Below are 20,972 nucleotides of genomic sequence, written 5' to 3'. Positions count from 1 at the left end.
GCATGTGGTATAATCAGGGCTGGCTCCAGGCCTACTAGTGCCCTGAGCGAGAAAATTTCAAATAATATGCAACCACAGTGCCAGATACACATAATATGCCCCCACAGTGCCAGATACACATAATATGCCCCCATTGTGCCAGATACACATGCCCCCACAATGCCAGCAACACATGCCCCCCACATTGCCAGATACACGTTATATGCCCCCATATTGTAAGGGGCACATGTCCCCAGTGCCAGATACACGTTATATGCCCCCACCGTGCTAGATACACGTTATATGCCACCACATTGCCAGATACACGTTATATGCCCACACACTGTCAGATACACATGTGTCCCCACTGCCAGATACACATAATATGCCCCCACAATGCCAGATACACATGCCCCCCACAGTGCCAGATATACGTTATATGCCCCCACAGTGCCAGATACACGTTATATGACCCACATTGCCAGATACATGTTATATGCCCCCACATTGTCAGATACACATGTGTCCCCAGTGCCAGATACACATTATATGCCCCACAGTGTCAGATATACATAATATGCCCCCACAATGCCAGATACATATGCCCCCACAGTGCCGCCAGATACACGTTATATGCCCCCACAGTACCAGATACATGTTATATGCCCCCATATTGCCAGATACACATTATATGCCCCCACATTGTCAGATACACATGTGTCCCCAGTGCCAGATACACATAATATGCCCCACAGTGTCAGATACACATGATATGCCCCCACAGCACCAGATACACATAATATGCCCCCACAGTGCCAGATACACATAATATGCAACCATGGTGCCAGATACACGTGCCCCCATAGTGTCAGATACACGTGCCCCCACAGTGCCAGATACACGTGCCCCCATAGTGTCAGATACACGTGCCCCCACAGTGCCAGATACACATGCCCCCACAGTGCCAGATGCACATGCCCCCACAGTGCCACATACACATGCCACCCACAGTGTTAGATACACGTGCCCCTGTAGTGCTGCTAACCGCCGTCGGCCTCTCCTACTGCTTCCGTGCTGCCGCCGCCGCTTCTTCTGTGTGAGGGGAGGAAAGTGCAGCGCGCACCTCTCCTGCCCCTCAGTCCTGTCTCCGGTGGCCCTCTGCCTGAAATCAGCCGCCGGTCCATCAGCCAGTCAAAGCTTGCGGTCCGGCAGCAGGAGTCGGCGTCCAGCGTGGCCTCTCCTAAGGAACGTGCCTGGAGCCAGCCCTGGGAATAATTTAAGAGTGCTATAGTGTTAGTGATGTTGGGGACGCTGCACATGTGCATATTAGCTGTATGATATTGCACAGGTGCTTCCTTGCAGCTGCCAATAGTGTACAACTCAGAATCATTTAAAGGTTAACAAAAAGGCATAGTAAATGATATTCAAAATGTTAGTACATAATGTAACAGTGCATGGAATACAGTTTATTTTCAATTGGTTTTGAATGTGATATTTTCCAGATAGTGTCCTTCATTCGCTGTACACATTTGTAGTCGATTTCTGAAGTTTGTCATCACTCGGCGGGTCATTTCCGGCGTTATCGCTGCAATTTCTTACCGAAGCTTACTTTCATCTGACTGCGTTAACAAGTAGAATTTTGTTACTGGGTTGAAAACAATCCTCATCAGCTTCATGAAAGGCCTCTACATAGCTAATAGGGCCATCTGAGAGCTAAGGGGTGTACCGTAATAGGGTGCAAGTTAATGTGCGAGAACAAACTTGCTTCATTTTGCTGGGACTATGATGTGAGTTGTAACTCTCACTATGTAATAGGGTGTGAGATTTCACGATCCTACGTAACTCGCATGCGATATCCCGTTAGATTTCTCATGGAGAAGCCCACAAAAATTTTGCAAGCCAGAATGCAAGTTAGGTTATACGAGTTGCACGGTTTAAAAGAAAGTTATCCATTGGTCCCCAAAAGTCACCTGTTGTACTTCACACGCCATATACAAGTCCCATCTTAGAGAATATGCTAGAAAGGAAAGAATTGTCTCTTTGTTGGCGCACTTAAGAAGAAGAGTAAGTATATTTAAAATTTAACTTTTAATTTCATCATATTAAAATACCTGAGAATGTGAAAAATCATGAGACAACAATCACAAACATTACATAAAATAAAATAAAGATAATGAGAAATCCTCCTATGTGTCTTAATTGTATTTGTATAATGTATAGTTCCTTTAAGTGTGTGCAGCAATAGCTCAACTCTTGTAGCAAAAGCAGTGACTGCTCGATCAGACCCCTATTTATTGGGGTACCTCTATTAATTCAAATTATAACCCTTATTTATTGGGGTACTTCTATTAATTCAAATTATAAGGATATATCACTGTATCCAGCAGTCACTTGAAAATTTGCAGTTAAATTCTATTCTTTATTCATAATCGTGCATATACATGTGGGACCAAGTCGTGTCGATTCTATGCACAGTAACTGGGGGTAATTGTTATAACGTATAAACCAATGATCATAGCTCATTTGTGGCTTTATCATATATCTATTCTGTTGCTGTCTAAAGAATTCCGTCAGTCCATGGTTATAATGAAGCGATCCCAGAAAAAAATTGCAACAATTAACACTGGGATTGCAGATTATCTCTATGCCTCTGTAGATGGTTATAAACACACTTCTGTGTCTATCAGTTACACAGAGTAACCTACAGAAAGCATTTATTGGTCAGATATACAGCTCCACCACATAAATTCTTATACAGTAAATGTGAACTATCCACTGTGTGTGTTTATCACACAAAGATTTTTTCAGTGTATTATGCTGGATTATTCGTGTCTCTCACATATGACTGCTCTATTCCCGTTACAAAAAATTGCAACAAACCATGGCTCTTACAGTTTTATTCTGAACATTGCAACAGTTGCCACTCAAATATTTTCACTAAATAGTACTAACATAACTACAGATCGTTGACCTTACAGCAAAAAATTTAGCTGTGAAGATGAAATCTACATAAGAAACGAATTCACTTCTATAATCACAAAAAAGGGGTTTCTTATGTAGATTTCATCTTCACAGCTACATTTTTTTGCTGTAAGGTCAACGATCTGTAGTTATGTTAGTACTATTTAGTGAAAATATTTGATATAAAAAGTATCATCACCATTCTAAACCTCTATGATCATATTTTCACGAGTTTCCAGATATTAAGCAACATGTGAGCAAATTTTGAAATCATGGCACTGCATAGGGTACCACTATATTTCAGTATTATCATATTTGTCTCAATAAATAGGTACGTCAGATTATTTTTGGTCCCCGTATGGGAGGGATACATCTATATGACTCCGGATTTTGGATATTTTTGATAATATCATTAAGCACCAAATTAATAATAATAAACATCGTTCGGGATGACAGGAATAATCCCTGGAACATCATTGTCTCTTTATAGTAATAGATGGGAATGCACTGATTATTACACTTGGGGAGTAACTCTAGGAGGTAATACCAAGTATTGATTCATAGATGAGTACAGTACTATATAAAGTATGGCCAGGTAGCCATCACACACATCATGCACACATTATACAGCTTTTTCACTTGTCACTCTTTTTTAAGTTGTTGAGTTTGTTCACATTAATGGTTCATAAATCACTTGATGTTTGAATATACACATATGATTTTATATCCACGACACTAGTCACATTATATATTCACTATCAATTTTTCCCACACTTGGTACAGATCACGGCACTTATCCTCATAATTCACGACCAGCACTGTATCCCTCCAGTGTTTATACCTGCAGATATGGATACTTACCCGAGTTGTTACAGTATTAAGTTAATGCAGTCACATTTAAAATTAATTGAAATTATATGAATATATGCAGGATCTTATACAATGGGTAGTAGTAATTGTGCCCACTGTATCAATATAGATAATTCCTGCCTCCCGTAACTTTTCAGATTTTGAACGTCAGTGATTTTGGTAAGGGTTAATGTTTAGTGATGACATTAACACAAGTTTAAATATTTAAGGCACAATTATATATTATTTTTGTAATTATAATAATTTAGTGCATATTATGTTGTGTCTAAACATATATACATAATATTATATTTATGGTTTAACACATGACACTTGTCACATTTTTTCAATTTTTTTCTCACTTTTGACACAAATCACATTTTACATCTTTACACTTTATGATTCTTACTGTATTTATATTAATGACTATGAATACTTACCTGAGTCATCTTCGTATTAATTTCATGCAGTTTCAATCAGAATTAATTAAAATCATACGAATATGTGCAAAATCCCACACAAAAGACAGTAACAAACGTGTCCATTGCACTAATGTGGATAATTCCCTTATTCTGGATTTTTATGTAATTGAGAGTCAGTGGTTTCTGTAATAATCAGTGTCCAGCAACGTTACCAATATATGCTTCAATGTTTGAAGTATATTAGGGCAACTTGAATATAGTGGAATACAGTGTCCGGTCCTTTGGCATAATTGATATTGGTCATCTATACTGGATGTCTCATAAACATAAAGGGTTGTTATCTATTCGATCAGCTACGGAGTTAAGATGAGGCGACAGAGCGTCTCTGAATGGGAGATCACATGACCGCTAAACCGCGCCGTGATTGGCCCTCCCAGCCGTTATAATGTCCGTGAGCAGGGCAATGGGGTTTGCCTTGATGAAGCGAAAGTGAAACGTGCACGTGGGCGTTTCAGAGCGGCGGCAGCACGCCAGCTCATCTGCTATGTGTCTACATTAAAAATCTACTAATACCACTTTTACACTCGCACTCCCGGGTCACTCCCGGGATGCTTCCCGGGATGCATCCCGGGATGCATTCCCGGGACTGACCCCTTTCACACTGCATTAAGACCTGGGATCGACCCGGGACAGCCCCATTTACACTGATCCCGGGATATCCCTGCAAATGCATTAGTATGTCATTAGAAATGGCCTTGGGCTCAGAAAAGATGACATCAGCTTTTCTGAGCCCAAGAAAGCTCCAATCCAAGTCCTTTTAACAGTCCCGGGATAGTGAATCCCGGGACGGACCCTTTCACACTACACAGCTTCCCGGGACGGTCCCGGGTTCAACCCTGCTTTTGACCTGGGATGAAATCCCGGGATGCTCGTCCCGGGAAATTGTCCATGTACCCATTTACACTGAGAAGAATCCCGGGATGATGCGCGTTCACGTGCAATATCCCGGGATTTTCCTGCGAGTGTAAAAGGGGTATTAGTGTATGCAATGTTAAACTCATTCAAATGATTTAAAGTATAAAGTGCAGCATATGGGACTTTATTGTAGTCAGAAATGTGGATGAGACTAGTGCTCACTGGAATAAGGCATATAGGCTAATGAATTCTTAGCAGCGGGACCTTTATTATTTTCAGTGGGACAGAGTCAGTTTCCCTATACACCTGTATGAGCACACCTTATCCAATTAGTCTAATGTGCAGGCACAGTTTGATATCAGCTGTGGAAATTGTACTGGTGAATTAGTGAATGTTCATATCAGTCTAAGGGTGTAGCTACAAGCCTAACACGCTGTTGAATTAAATCAGCACAGTATGCAGATATATTCTGACATGGCTGGGGAAACTTTGTGCAATAAACGCACATAACAAACAGCTCATACCGATTTAAATAATAGGAGCTCATGTGGTGGACTTTTTCCTAGACGTGATTGTAAACACTTTTTGTAGGATACCACACATAATAAAAGGATACAGCAGTGTGTCAATCACATCATAATAAGGAGAATAGAAACATGCAGTCCCAGTGGCAACTGTTGCAATGTTCAGAATAAAACTGTAAGAGCCATGGTTTGTTGCAAATTTTTTGTAACAGGAATAGAGCAGTCATATGTGAGAGACACAAATTAGCGATTTTTGATAAACCAATCCAGCATAATACACTGAAAAAATCTTTGTGTGATAAACAAACACAGTGGATAGTTCACATTTACTGTATAAGAATTTATGTGGTGGAGCTGTATATCTGACCAATAAATGCTTTCTGTAGGTTACTCTGTGTAACTGATAGACACAGAAGTGTGTTTATAACCATCTACAGAGGCATAGAGATAATCTGCAACCCCAGTGTTAATAGTTGCAATTTTTTTCTGGGATCGCTTCATTATAACCATGGACTGACGGAATTCTTTAGACAGCAACAGAATAGATATATGATAAAGCCACAAATGAGCTATGATCATTGGTTTATACGTTATAACAATTACCTACAGTTACTGTGCATAGAATCGACACGACTTGGTCCCACATGTATATGCACGATTATGAATAAAGAATAGAATTTAACCGCAAATTTTCAAGTGACTGCTGGATACAGTGATATATCCTTATAATTTGAATTAATAGAAGTACCCCAATAAATAAGGGTTATAATTTGTATTAATAGAGGTACCCCAATAAATAGGGGTCTGATCGAGCAGTCACTGCTTTTGCGACAAGAGTTGAGCTATTGCTGCACACACTTAAAGGAACTATAAATTATACAAATACAATTAAGACACATAGGAGAATTTCTCATTATCTTTATTTTATGTAATGTTTGTGATTGTTGTCTCATGATTTTTCACATTCTCAGGTATTTTAATATGATGAAATTAAAAGTTACATTTTAAATATACTTACTCTTCTTCTTAAAGTGTGCCAACAAAGAGACAATTCTTTCCTTTCTAGCATATTCTCTTCCATTTTTATTGTCTATGGCGGCACCCCCATATAACATCATGAATTGATTTATAATAATAAAATTGGGGAATTACATTAGTTCACCATTTCTAATATTAAACTGAAATAAGTCCAGTGCAGAGGATTTCTACCCTCTCCCCCTCCCTTGAATCCAAGTCCCATCTTAGCCATTTTGTGCTTTTGGTTTTGGAAGGACACAGTGAAGGAGCGGTGGGTTTGAGCTAGTGAGAGAGTTGTTATTTTGCTACCAGCTATTCCATCTATGTCTTTCAGGGGGATGTAGTTATGTGACCGGCGGTCACAATACCATCACCTACAAGCCAGACTCTCACCATACTGACTTCGGCATGCCGACCAACAGGGAACAATCCCCTCTCCCTCAAGGGGCTTTGTTGAGCCCCCCTCCCCCCCCCCCCGCAATGACGGGATCCTGACCACTGGTCACACATACCCAACCCCTATCAGGATGAGAGTTAAGGGCAAGGAGAGCCAGGAGGAGGAGGTGAATGTCACCCAGTCTGAGAGGGAGGAGGAGATGCTGGAGGAGGAGCCTGCTGTGTCTCTTCCTGGGCAGATAGGCACTTGCCAGAATGTACGCTTCAGAAAATTGTGCACTGGTGCATTCTATGGTGCCAGAGTTTGATCAGCTTCTTGGTGCACAATTACATAGGACTACCCGACCACGTAAGGAGGCTGTTAATGCCATGAGTTCCTACCATCATGATGTTGAAAATGTAGAACGTTTTAACAACGTTAAATGTGTCCTCAAAACAAAGATGGAGGAGACTCTCCATGCGGCACACAGGACAGGGGGTGGCCTTATACATTGTGCAAGTTGTATGTTGTTAATGGGAAAACATCTGGATGCGAGTATGGGCCATGCAAGTAGTGGAGATGTGAAGTACCTGTGAGCATCTTCTCGTAGCCTATTGGTGAATTTTTGTAAAAGTCTGAGTTTAGTGCTAAACTCACACCCGATTACATCTAGGTCAAGGTCTACAAACAACGACCAAGAACCATTAATGAACTGAAGGCTGGTATATACCAAGAAATGATAATATATCATACCTTCCAACTGTCCCAATTCTGGCGGGACAGTCCCATTTTTCTCAGTCTGTCTCGCTGTCCCACCCGCAGGTTGCAGTGTCCCGCGGTTGGGGGGGGGGGGGGCAGTTGGGAGAACCCCCCCTGTCACTTGCTGCTCTGAGGAGGGCAGCGTTGAATAGATGCTGCCTGCCGTTTCATGGGCGCGGTCCGGCCAACGCAGGCGTGGCCGGTCCGAACAGGGGGCAGGCCGTAGCGGTTGCGGGATGTCACACGCAGCCGCTATGGGTCGGGGAGTGATGAGTAGCTTCTGGCCAGCACGCTAAAGCTGCGCTGGTCGGGACCTACTCTTGAAGTGCAAAGGCATCACCGCTGTGCATTGCCTTTGCACTTTTGCGGGGGGGGGGAGGGGGGGGCGTCACTGACTTGCAGGGCGGGATAGCCCTGTGCTCGGTGTCCCCCCGCATGTCAGTGTGAATGATCGTAGCTGTGCTAAATTTAGCACAGCTACGATCATCTCAGAATGACCCCCTATGGCTTATGTACTACAATTTTGAATAGAATTTACCATGTTTTTTTGTTAACCTTTAAAATCTGGGAGATTTTTTGGCTCATCCTGTAAAATATAATTTGTTCCACAGCGGGGGTCAAAATCTATATTTGTTCACCAAAATAATTTTTCTCAAGCTGGCATAACTGAATTACACACTACTGCTATCATAACCTGCCTTCACACAGGTCATAATTTATAATCCCCCCCCCCCCCATGTGGCTGGAGTCTGTACAGCAAGATGCTTAACCTAACCCTGAAGTTCTTAGGAAGATAAACCACGTTTGCTATAGGTTACCTGTTCCCAGAGCATCCTAGTATCAAATACTGTAAATAATATTCTGCTTATGTATCTCTGTAATGCTGATTTCCATTTGTATCTTTCAGCGAATGAAATAAATGCTCTAAAGACTGATATAAAATCCATTAAAAAACTGTTGGGTAAGTATGCAAGAAAGCAACATTTAATTTGTCTATAATGCCTTCATATCCATTCTCGCCACTAGAGGGGGTAAAGAGCACATCTGACCAATCCGGCATGTCATTTAATAGCAACTCTGCTTAGTTTGCATGCACACACAGCTGAGGGATGGCTGTATGGGATGAAGAATGGAGAAATTAGATATTATCTGCAGGTTTCTTGGAAAATCTGCAATCTTTAACTTTACTTAGCGCCTCCGATAATAGATAGTCCAGAACAGTAACATGCTTTGCATTAGTTTTGGCATAATGGAGCAGTACAGTACAGCTAAAAACAAGTTTTGTCAGGTTTGGTGTGTAAGAACATGACTGACCTGAACAGATTCCTGTCCTCATCCTTATCCAACATCCTGTAATGCACTGGAACACCACCTGTGAGGCAGGCCTTCATGTCTAACATCAGTGTTGGACTTTACTAATGCTCATCTTGATCAAAGGCATACTTGCCTACCTGACCCTCTCCATGAGGGAGAAAATGCTCTGTTCCTGGACTTTCCTGGTAATGTATGATTGCCATCACCTGTGGTGAAACACCTTTCTTATCAATTACCTAGCTCACCACAGGTGATGGCAATCATACATTACCAGGAAAGTCCAGGAACAGAGCATTTTCTCCCTCATGGAGAGGGTCAGGTAGGCAAGTATGATCAAAGGAAGTACTGTATTCCAAATATAGTGCCAATCCTTTCCAGCAGAAAGGAGGCTGTTTTAACAGCAACAGGGTGACCAACTCCATAGGATACCTCCCAATTTTGTGGATTTACGGTGCGTGATCCTTCAGGCGCCGAAGGCTCCCTGCACGTGTGAAAGGAGCGGAGAGTCAGGAAAAGGTGCGGTACTTTGGGAAAAGAGACGGATTCTTGTGGGACCCCCCTAATCGTGTTACTATGGGGACGTGCCCAGCACTCTCCGAGATGCTGGACTGCCCCAGGCTCCCCCCCGGCACTGTGAATAGATGACATGCCAGGTGGGACAGTCCCAGGAAAACGGGACTGTCCCGCTGATGTGGGACAGTTGGGAGGTATGCCATAGTACTCTCACCACAAGTGGGATCAGCTCCCTTTAAGAGAGAGGAAAACAAGGCCTGCACATTCTACACTTGTAGTGGAGGTTTATAATTCCGGGCTTTCTGAATTGCACAACTGCAAATGGAGAAATAGAAGTCCGGGTTTTCCAGCTCACCCAGAGACAGCAAAAAGTCAGGTGTAGGAGAGGGGTTTAAAACTCCCAAACACCCGCAGTGCATGGCGCTGATGCCTGTTAGAGGCCAGTGAACAGGGAACAGTTTGTAGCGCCAGGGACTGTGGACATTGGCTGTGCCAGGAGAGCATAGCATGTGTGGTTGCAAGCCACTGCAGCAGAATGACTATTGAGCATGGGAAGTGCTAGGACCTTTTATGTTTGTTGCTTTATTTTCTGTAATGTACCTGTGTGACCAGGCCCAAGTCTGAGTGTGCTGTCATATAGTGTTCTACAGTGTCTGATGCCAGTAACCGGTGAACCTGCCTGAGAGTCCTTATTTCAGTACCCATTTTACTATATATATATATATATACACATATTTATGTATATATATATATATATATATATATTTGTACACATGCATGTAGAGTATACAGTACTTTGTTTTTGCTCCCATTTCTGGTGATGATGTTCTGTGAGCCTTGCATTGCTTTGTCTCCCATACAGGCCTGTGCGGTATATGTCCTGCTGAATGGACATTGCTGGGTTCCACGTGCTATTTTCTATCCAATGCTCACCAGACCTGGGAGAATTCACAAAAGGAATGCAGCAAACTTGGCTCCACCCTCCTCATTCTGAACAGCAAGAAAGAATTGGTATTGTATTGCCAATCCACTGGTGTCTTTCCTCCCCTGATGCAGCTAGCCACTGAGCAATCTCTCTCTCTCTCTCTCTCTCTATATATATATATATATATACACACACACACACACACACACACCCCCCCCCACACACACACACACACACACACACACACACACACACACACACACACACACATATATATATATACAGTATACAGATTGTAGTTATCAGCACTACACCTAAAGAATGTCCACGTAATGCAAGGAAAATAATCCTAGTTGTAAAATAGTTTTCGCCCTCCAGCTGTAATGGATGGCAACTGATTCTCAAAAAAGTAATTCAATAGATGAGTGTGAAGCAATAAGGGGCATTTTTATCACAATCTGCATATTAGATGCAGATGGAATGTGATACATTTTCCCCAGTCCGCACTGCAATAATTGAATACATCGCAGGGATGCTGCTCCGGACTGCCTCACCAGGGATCCGCTCCCGGTCCATTTTTGCTGGGACAATGTTTACAGGTGTCCGGTTCTCTGCACTGCACCTCCAATCACCTTGTGTGATGTCAGTGGTACAGGTAGCGGGTGTAAGGTTCCGGGGGCTTCTAAAGATTGTCTCGGCATAAATGTAGCAGAAGCGAATTCCCAGTGAGCCAGTCCGATGCTGCAGGGATGGATCAATTATCACATGCAGGGACAAAGCTTGCGAGAAAGCTCTGTCCCTGCGAATCCGATTAGTGCAAAACATAAGGTATTTTTCATGAAAAATACCCTGAGTGCATGTCCATGCATGTGCCACCGCCGTGGAGTGCCACTGTGACCCCCCCCCCCTTCCCCACCTCCTCAAATTATACTTACCAGAACCCAGGTACCGGTGATCAGTGATCCGGGTGAGCTGCCGGTCATCGGAACGAGTGTTTCTGCTGTGACACCTGGTACTGTAAAGTGAGCTGCTGCTTCACAGCATCACTTTACTGCACTGGGGGTCACAACAGAAACACAGAGATCAGATGAGCAGCAGCCCAGCAGCAGCCCTCACTGGAGAACCGATCACCAGTCCCTGGGTGTAGGTCAGTATATATATATATATATATATATATATATTTATTCACACTGTGATCAGCCTGTGTGTCAATCAGGCACGCATAGCTAATTGGTACCAGGATTGAAAAATGCTCAATCCCACGATCATGAGATTGAGTTTGTGGTGGCACTGGCAGGCAGCCTCTCGTCCCTCAGTACTTATCTCTCCCCCTCCATCCCTCGGTATTTATCTCTCTCCCCCCCCCCCCCCCTCCCTCAGTACTTATCTCTCCCCCCCCTCGTTCCTCAGTCCTTATCTCTCTCTCTCGCCCCATCTCCCCTGAATAGCAGCTTCCGTTTGTGTCTACTTTCTCCGCAGCTGCCTGGGCTGGCTCCCTCTGTGATGATACCAGTGGCCTTCCTGCCAAGCAGACTATCACACACGTACTGACCAGGCTGTGCATGCTGGGCGGACAGTCCCGGTTGATGTCAGGCTGCACAGCGTGACCTCTGATGTCACACTGCGTATAGCCTGTGGCAGCGTCTGAGCCGTCGGCTGCAGGTGCTCAGCGCTCCCTGGCATTAATAACAACAAAATGAAAGCGCATTCTCTGATTAATCCTGAAATCCCAGGACTGGAAGCTCCAATCCCAGGATTCAAATGACGATGATTTTAGGCCAAAATCCAGGTATCCCGATCGATGCTGTGCAGGAGTAGGGGAACCGGAGATTACACTGTCTCAGTATTGCATTATTATCCCAGGGATCCCTGCTGTGTTTAAAAAAAAAAAAAAATGTTTAGTACATTTGGGCAGATCACATTTCCCATTATAAGTATGGAAAATGCGATTTTATTGCAAAAAAATGGGAACTAAAGGGTATGGAGGTTTTTTCACGAGAACTGCTCCAAAAGCCCTTTAATACATTTCAGTAAAAATAAAATAACGTGAAAAGGGTGAAAACACCTTTTTTTCCCCCAGACTATTGTAGTAAAAATAATATTAATACAAATGCCTCTAAATGAGAAACAGCACCATCTAATATAACATTACTATGTCATAGAAACATAGGGGCATAATTCAGACCTGATCGCAGCAGCAAAATTTTTCTCTAATGGCCAAAACCATGTGCAGTGCAGGTGGGGCAGATGTAACATGTGCAGAGAGTTTGGCATTGGATAGGGTGTGTTCAAATAAAAATCATTTTCTCAAACATCAGAATATCAGTCAGAAGATCGGTAACATCGTAACATCAGTAACATCGTGACCATCACAACGTTACTTTTTACCCCCAAGACAGTCGCCAGGTACACAGGGGGTACGGCAACCCTGAGGGGAGGGTGCAGAGAGGCAGAGAGACCTTCCGGTCCCTGTAAGAGCAGCAGTGGAGGGAAGTTTCTCTTCCCTGCCGCTGCTAGCACTGTTTATCTGACTGGTTGCATCTTGTGCGACCAGGTCAGATAAAACACTTTCTGGTGTGGTCGCATCTGATGCGACCATGCCAGGCAAGTGGTTAATCAAATCTAACTCTGCATCAGAGAAGGTCAGGTACCTTACACCAGAAGAGGGGGTTTGATATGTTGACTTGTCTACTTAAAGATCACCAAAATTTGACCACAAGGTCAAACACGTCCCTGGGTAGGACTGAACCACCAGCCTTTCAGTTAACAGCCGAACGCGCTAATCGATTGCACCACAGAGACACCAAAGGTTAATAACACTGTCCCAACATAAGGGTAAATATACTAAGATGGGAGTTCTATTTAAGATGGGATGTTGCCCATAGCAACCAATCAGATTCCAGGTATTATCTTCGGTGCTATATAAATGAGTAGAGTCCGATCGGCAACATCCCATCTTAAATAGAACTCCCATCTTAGTAAATTTACCTCTAGGAATCCATAATATATTATATGCATACCAAAATCGTGTATACCATCAGTTTATCTGAGTTCTTTTTGTGGAGTGTGTATGACTAGGTGTGTGTGTATGAGAATGGCCCCCTGGTCTGTGCACCCCCCCCCCCCCCCCCTTGCTGGGAGACCTACATTTCCCAGCAGCCCTTGCACCTCCCAGCAGCACCTGAGACTCCCAGAAGCTCCCTCCCCAGTCAGAAGATGGAGGGGAACACACTGGAAGCCCAGGGCACCACTGGACAGGTGAGCATGCGTTTTTAATAGAGATGTGCACCGGACATTTTTCGGGTTTTGTGTTTTGGTTTTGGATTCAGTTCCGCGGCCGTGTTTTGGAATCTGACGCGTTTTGGCAAAACCTCCCTGAAATTTTTTTGTCGGATTCGGGTGTATTTTGGATTCGGGTGTTTGTTTTTTTTCTCAAAAACCCCTCAAAAACAGCTTAAATCATAGAATTTGGGGGTAATTTTGATCCTATAGTATTATTAACCTCAATAACCACAATTTCCAATCATTTCCAGTCTATTCTGAACAACTCACACCTCACAATACTATTTTTAGTCCTAAAATTTGCACCGAGGTTGCTGGATGACTAAGCAAAGCGACCCAAGAGGGCGGCACAAACACCTGGCCCATCTAGGAGTGGCACTGCAGTGTCAGACAGGATGGCACTTCAAAAAATTGGCCCCAAACAGCACATGATGCAAAGAAAAGAGAAAAAGAGGTGCACTGTGGTCGCTGGACGGCTAAGCTAAGCGACACAAACACCTCAATATCACAGGAATTATTTTTTCTTCTAATCAGTGGTATTATTGGTCCAAATCACTGGAAGAAAATGACAAATTCACTGGAATTATTCGTTCTAATCAATGGTATTATTGGTCCAAATCACTGGAAGAAAATGACAAAATCACTGGAATTGTTCATTCTAATCAATGGTATTATTGGTCCAAATCACTGGAAGAAAATGACAAAATCACTGGAATCATTTGTTCTAATCAATTGTATTATTGGTCCAAATCACTGGAAAAAAATGACAAAATCACTGGAATTATTCATTCTAATCAATGGTATTATTGGTCCAAATCACTGGAAGAAAATGACAAAATCACTGGAATTATTCGTTCTAATCAATGGTATTATTGGTCCAAATCACTGGAAGAAAATGACAAAATCACAGGAATTATTCGTTCTAATCAATGGTATTATTGGTCCAAATCACTGGAAGAAAATGACAAAATCACAGGAATTATTCGTTCTAATCAATGGTATTATTGGTCCATATCACTGGAAGAAGACTGCCGTTTTGGGGATTATGGAGACAAAATGTTTTTGAATATAAATTCTAAAGCAGGTGGTGTATTAGAGCAAAAGAGTGCAAGAGACCAGCCATGCAGTTTCTGAAATATTATGACAAAATGTTACTGTATTTCATTAGCACTCATTCCTAATTCTGCTAAGTACTGTTTGGTATACTGTATCTGGCTTCCATGAGGTAGTTGTCCATTATTTCAGCTTCCATTGACCTTTTTGAAAGCGGTAGAAGTTATCGATTCTTTTTTTTTTTTTTTTTTCCCCTATTTTTAATTTTCTCCTGCATAGCTCAGTAAAATGTTGCAATGTTAAGTATTGACTTGTGCCTTCTGGGGGTCCACTTCTTCACCAAACCCAGCCAAATCTCATCCTGATTCCTAACCCTCTGTTCCACGTTCTCTATATACCCCATCTGTGTCACCCATGTCTGTCTACCCCTCCCCTTTAGATTGTAAGCTCTCACGAGCAGGGCCCTCTTCCCTCATGTGCTTATATTCTGTTGATCACCAAAATGCTGCTCTGTAATACTATATATACTGCTCACAAAAATGCCGCACAGATATGGAATGGATACTTGCAGTGACACAGAGCTGCAAGATACAGCAATGGCCTACTGTACAACTATATACTGTTAGTCACCAAAATGCTTCACTGTAATACTATATTTCTGCTGCGGGGTACACTGGGCTCCACAAGTCTGCACAATGGGGTGTAGAGTAGGATCTTGATCCGAGGCACCAACAGGCTGAAAGCTTTGACTGTTCTCAGGATGCACAGTGCCGCCTCCTATATCACCCCGCCTCCCAGCACAGGAGCTCAGTTTGTCAGTTGGTGCTGCAGTAAGCAGGCACTTAACAGAGGGGCTGCTCCAAGCAGCCCTGAGAAAAGCTTTTTATGAGGTAAAAAGTGAAGACGTCAAGGGCGGCAGCGGTGGTAAATGTTTTGTGACATTCACTGCTGCAGCTCCAGCTCTCCCCAGCGGCGCTGTACACTCCCGAGCCCTGGTTGCCGGGTACCTACAGCGGAGGCTCCGGTTTACTTCACGTTAGGCACACACACGGCTGGGGCTCTCCAGGATCGCGTGGCCGCGCTTCGGGAGGTGGTAAATGGGACCCGCTCGCGGGACCTGGTCTTTATCGCGATCTGGCGCGGACAGCGGGAGGCGGACCACGCGCGCTGGCGGTGGACACTGTGGCAGTACAGGCAATCCCACTAGGGATATAAGGCTTAGACCTGAAGCCCCTCCCCCAGCCCCAGGGCGCCATTTCTAGCAAGTGTTCCCGCCCTGGAGCTGCATCTCTGTCTTTCCTCACTCCCTGTCAGTGTCTGCGGCGCCATTACCCCTCAGCTCACTGTTCCTGGGACTGCTTGGGCAAATCCTCCTATGTAAAGCCGCCTGGTTGTCAGCGCTGTGCCTTTACATGACACTTAAGTATTCTACCTGCCTTTTTAGTCAGTGTTAGTAAGAAAGAGTGCATTTAGTCAGGGGTTTATAGTACAATTACCCTGTGATATACATCCAGTTTCTTACTGTGTAGTGTTATATCTATTGACTATATAGCTGTGTAAGCTAGTCCAGTGCAGTATTATTGTCTGTAATAACCTCTGTATTGTACAGACTGTGACTATTTGTGTGTGCATTGATAGCTGAGTGGTGTCCATCTCGTGTCTTTCACTCAACCTGCTATCCCTATATTCTATAACCTGAGGGGGCTTGGTGCGTCAGGTGTTATTTAATTTTTCACAAAGATATACTGTATTACGTATTTTTCTCTGTGATTTAGTCACCATATCTCTCCTTTATCTCTGCTGGTGCTGACTACACTGCGCAGGGGTTTGGGTTTAGGGATATAGTGCTGCTAATAATTGTACTGTGTTACCTCATACTGCAAGTTATATCATGTCTGCTTCTGAGGGTAACGGTTCTGGGGCGGGACACACTGCTGGTGTTGCTGAAGCCGCAGATACCTATGAGGAGAATATAGCAGCTTTGGGCTCTGGTTCTGGGGGCTCCTTGCCCCCCAGTGGGACTGTGGAAACGGAGGCACATACTGATCCTCCGTGGGCCGCTTTTTCCACGCTTCTGCATACGCTAGTTCATAAACTAACACCCCCTATGGGACCCCCAATGCCGGTACAACCGTAAGTGGTCCCTGCAGCTAACCCGCCGTGGGCGGACGATTTATCGGCTCAATTAAAGAAGTTCAACCAGTCCCTGACTACTAAAAAGTCTGACCAACGCTCGCCTAAGTCCAAGAGGTCCTCTAAGCGAGCGCTCGTCTCCTCACAATCCACTGCTGTCACTGACACCTCGTCTGATGAAGACAGCACATACCCCACAGGTTCTGACTCAGATACGGCTGATGGGGAGGGTAGTTCACATGTGGATGTTCTTGATCTTTTGGAGGCTATTAAGTTAATTCTGCAGATTACGGATGATCCCTCGCCATCCGTTCCTCCTAAGAAACCAGATAGGTTCAAGCATCAGAGGGTGATTATTATTAAACAAGTTTTACCTCACTCTGAACACCTAGTGGATATACGTCAGGAACCCTGGCAAAGCCCAGGTACGAAGTTTGTGCCTCAAAAGAAGATGCTGGCTCGCTATCCCCTCGCGCCAGAGCTGTTTAAGAATTGGGAAATGCCTCCTCCAGTAGACTCACATGTGGCTAGAATGGTGGTTTCCTCAGCTCTACCTGTCACTACCGTCACGTCTCTAAAAGAGCCTACGGATAAACGTGTCAAGGGTTGTTTTAAAGCGATTTACACCCTCACGGGTGCTGCACAAAGGCCCACTATTGCAGCTACATGGGCGGCAGAGGCTTTTGAAGCATGGGCCTTGGAGTTAGAAGCTGAATCTCCTCTGACCATGCTAGACAATGCTTGTCATATATTGTCACAGCTTCTCACTGTATTAAAGAGGCGGCTTCTGATGCCGGTATTCTAGCAGCCAAGGCCTCTACTACGTCAGTCCTGGCTCGCAGGATATTGTGGCTGAGATTCTGGTCTGTGGATCTGGACTCTAGAAAAACCCTAGAGGTACTCCCTTTCAAGGGGTATATTCTGTTTGGGGAGGACTTAAATAAGATAGTGGCTGACTTGGCTACTGCCAAAACTGCCTGTCTGCCTAATACAGCTCCTTCTGTGTCGAAGGCCAAAGGCATGTCCTTTCGCCCCTTTCGTCCTTCAGGTAAAGCAAAAGGTCAGGCGTACCATAAGCAGGCCCGCACTTCCAAACCTGGTAAGCCGAAGCCCAAAAGAGCCTGGGCTGCCTGTCAGCCAGCAGCCAAGACCGATAAGCCTGCCGCATGATGGGGCGGGCCTCCCCCTGTGGGATCCCAGGGTCGGGGGCCGGCTTCTAGGGTATACCCAGGAATGGTTGAAGACCACTTCAGATGCCTGGGTACAGGAAGTCGTTACTCGAGGTTACGCCATAGCCTTCAAAAACCGACCCCCTCATCGATTTTGCCAGACAGACATCCCGTCGGACCAGACAAAGGCAAACACTCTGCATTCGGTGGTACAAACCCTCCTGGATACAGGAGTCGTAGTACAGGTGCCTCTCCACTGTTTCTAGTCCCGAAACCAAATGGGTCCTCCCGGCCCATTCTCAACCTCAAGGCACTGAACAAGTTTGTGAAGGTTTCCAAGTTCCGTATGGAAACCCTTCGCTCTATAGTTCTGGCCTTGGAACCTGGGGACTACATGGTCTCCCTGAACATACAGGATGCTTACCTGCATATTCCTATAGCAGTGTCACATCAACAATACCTAAGGTTCGCTATTGGCAACCTCCATTACCAGTTTCGGGCGTTACCTTTTGGTTTAACAACGGCTCCGCGAGTCTTCACCAAAGTTATGGCGGTGATGACGCTGGTGGTGGTACTCCGCCGTCAAGGGGTCAGGATACTGCCGTATCTGGACGACTTGTTAATCCTGGCAAATTCCCCAGATCTTCTCCTGCGTCATCTGGATATGACGGTCCGGTTTCTACAAGCCCACTGGTGGCTCATCAACTGGAAGAAATCCTCCCTGGTCCCTGCTCAGAGCATGGTGCATCTGGGAGCGCTGTTGGACACTCACAACCAGACATTGTTCTTGTCTCAGGATAAAGTCCTGAAACTTCAGGACAGGATTCGTTGCTTCCTTTCTCGTCCGCAAGTTTCGATACATTCGGCAATGCAGGTGCTGGGCCTCATGGTGTCAGCATTCGACATGGTGGAGTATGCTCAATTCCATTCTCGCCCCCTCCAGAAGCTGATTCTAGCCAAGTGGTACGGCCTGCCTCACCGGATCAGGTCTCAAATGATCTCTTTGACTCCGGAGGACCGTCTGTCGCTGCTCTGGTGGCTCCAGGACCGACAATGGTGCAGAGGCCGTCCCTTCTGGATATCCAACTGGGTCCTGTTGACGACAGATGCCAGTCTAAGAGGTTGGGGCGTGGTGCTGGAGCAGCACTCCTTGCAGGGTCGGTGGACCAAGGAGGAATGTCTCCTCTTGATCAACATTCAGGAATTGCGGGCGGTCTTCAATGCGTTGAACCTAGCCCAGCATTTGATTCAGAACCGTCCTGTTCAAGTACAGTCGGACAACGACACCACAGTGGCTTACATAAATCATCAAGGCGGCACTCGAAGCCGTTTGGCAATGAAGGAAGCCTCACGGATTCTACGTTGGGCAGAACGCCATCTACCGGCTATAACGGCAATATTCATTCCGGGAGTCCTGAATTGGGAAGCGGACTTTCTCAGTCGTTAGGACGTGCATGCCGGTGAGTGGGGCCTCCATCCAGAAGTGTTTCAACTCCTCGTGGAAAGGTGGGGTCTTCCAGATGTGGATCTGATGGCGTCTTGACACAATCACAAGGTTCCGGTCTTTGGAGCAAGGACAAGGGATCCTCAAGCAGCATTCGTGGATGCGCTGGCAGTGCCTTGGAGGTTTTCGGCTGCCGTACGTGTTCCCTCCAGTGTCAATCCTGCCCAGGGTAATTCGGAAGTTCAAGCAAGAAAAAGGAAATCTGCTTCTCATAGCTCCGGCGTGGCCCAGACGGCACTGGTTCTCAGACCTGCAAGGCCTATCGTCAGAGCGTCCACTTCTACTTCCACAATGCCCAGACCTCCTCGTTCAGGGCCCCTGTGTCTACCAGGACCTAGGCCGGCTGTCTTTGACGGCGTGGCTCTTGAAGCTTCCGTCTTAAGAGCTAAGGGTTTTTCTGAAGAGGTCATTAAAACTATGTTGCGGGCCCGGAAACCGGCCTCTGCTCAGATTTACCATCGGGTCTGGCATTCCTACTTTGTTTGGTGCGCATCTAACCATTATGACGCTTCCACGTTTCGTACAACCAAACTTTTGGCTTTTCTACAGCAAGGCCTAGATTTAGGCCTGCGTCTGGCCTCCCTCAAGGTTCATATTTCTGCCTTGTCGGTGTGGTTTCAGAGAAAAATTGCGACTTTACCTGATGTTCATACTTTCACTCAGGGTGTGTTGCGTATCCAACCTCCTTATGTCCCGCCTGTGGCTCCTTGGGACTTGTCGGTGGTTTTGGAGGCGTTGCAGGAGCCTCCATTTGAACCTCTTGGTTCAGCTGACCTTAAGTGGCTTTCCCTTAAGGTGGTGTTCTTGCTGGCTATTGCCTCTGCTAGAAGAGTGTTGGATTTGGGTGCCTTGTCTTGTAGTTCACCATATCTGATTTTTCACCGTGACCGGGCGGTTCTTAGGAATCGTCCCGGATATTTACCTAAGGTGGTTTCTTCGTTCCACCTTAATCAGGAGATTGTGGTTCCAGCTTTTGTCTCTCCTGATTTATCTCCCAAAGAGCGGTCTTTGGATGTGTTACGGGCTCCTCGTATCTATGTGAAGAGAACTGCTTCTATTTGAAAGTCTGATTCTCTCTTTGTTTTGTTTGGATTTCACAAACGTGGCTGGCCTGCTCACAAGCAGACCCATGCCAGGTGGATTAGAATGGTGATTGCGCATGCTTATGTGAAGGCTGGTCTGTCAGCTCCTGTTCACACTACGGCCCATTCTACTCGGTCTGTTGGACCTTCTTGGGCGGCCCAACGTGGTGCGACCCTTGATCAATTGTGCAAGGT

The 20,972-nt window shown here is 45.0% G+C and overlaps 1 protein-coding gene across 1 annotated transcript in view; it reads left to right on the top strand.

Annotated features, from left to right (window-relative positions):
- Positions 1 to 20,972, top strand: part of LOC134934923 (CD209 antigen-like protein E) — a 90,658-nt gene that overhangs the window by 56,797 nt on the left and 12,889 nt on the right. The window contains exons 9-10 of the mRNA XM_063930251.1: positions 8,710 to 8,763; positions 10,492 to 10,640. Coding sequence (XP_063786321.1) covers positions 8,710 to 8,763; positions 10,492 to 10,640 — 203 coding nt within the window. The remainder of the gene's footprint in view (positions 1 to 8,709; positions 8,764 to 10,491; positions 10,641 to 20,972) is intronic.

The sequence above is a fragment of the Pseudophryne corroboree genome, chromosome 6 (assembly GCF_028390025.1).
Source record: "Pseudophryne corroboree isolate aPseCor3 chromosome 6, aPseCor3.hap2, whole genome shotgun sequence".
NCBI classification, from domain to species: Eukaryota; Metazoa; Chordata; class Amphibia; order Anura; family Myobatrachidae; genus Pseudophryne; species Pseudophryne corroboree.
This window is presented reverse-complemented; position numbering and strand designations above follow the sequence as displayed.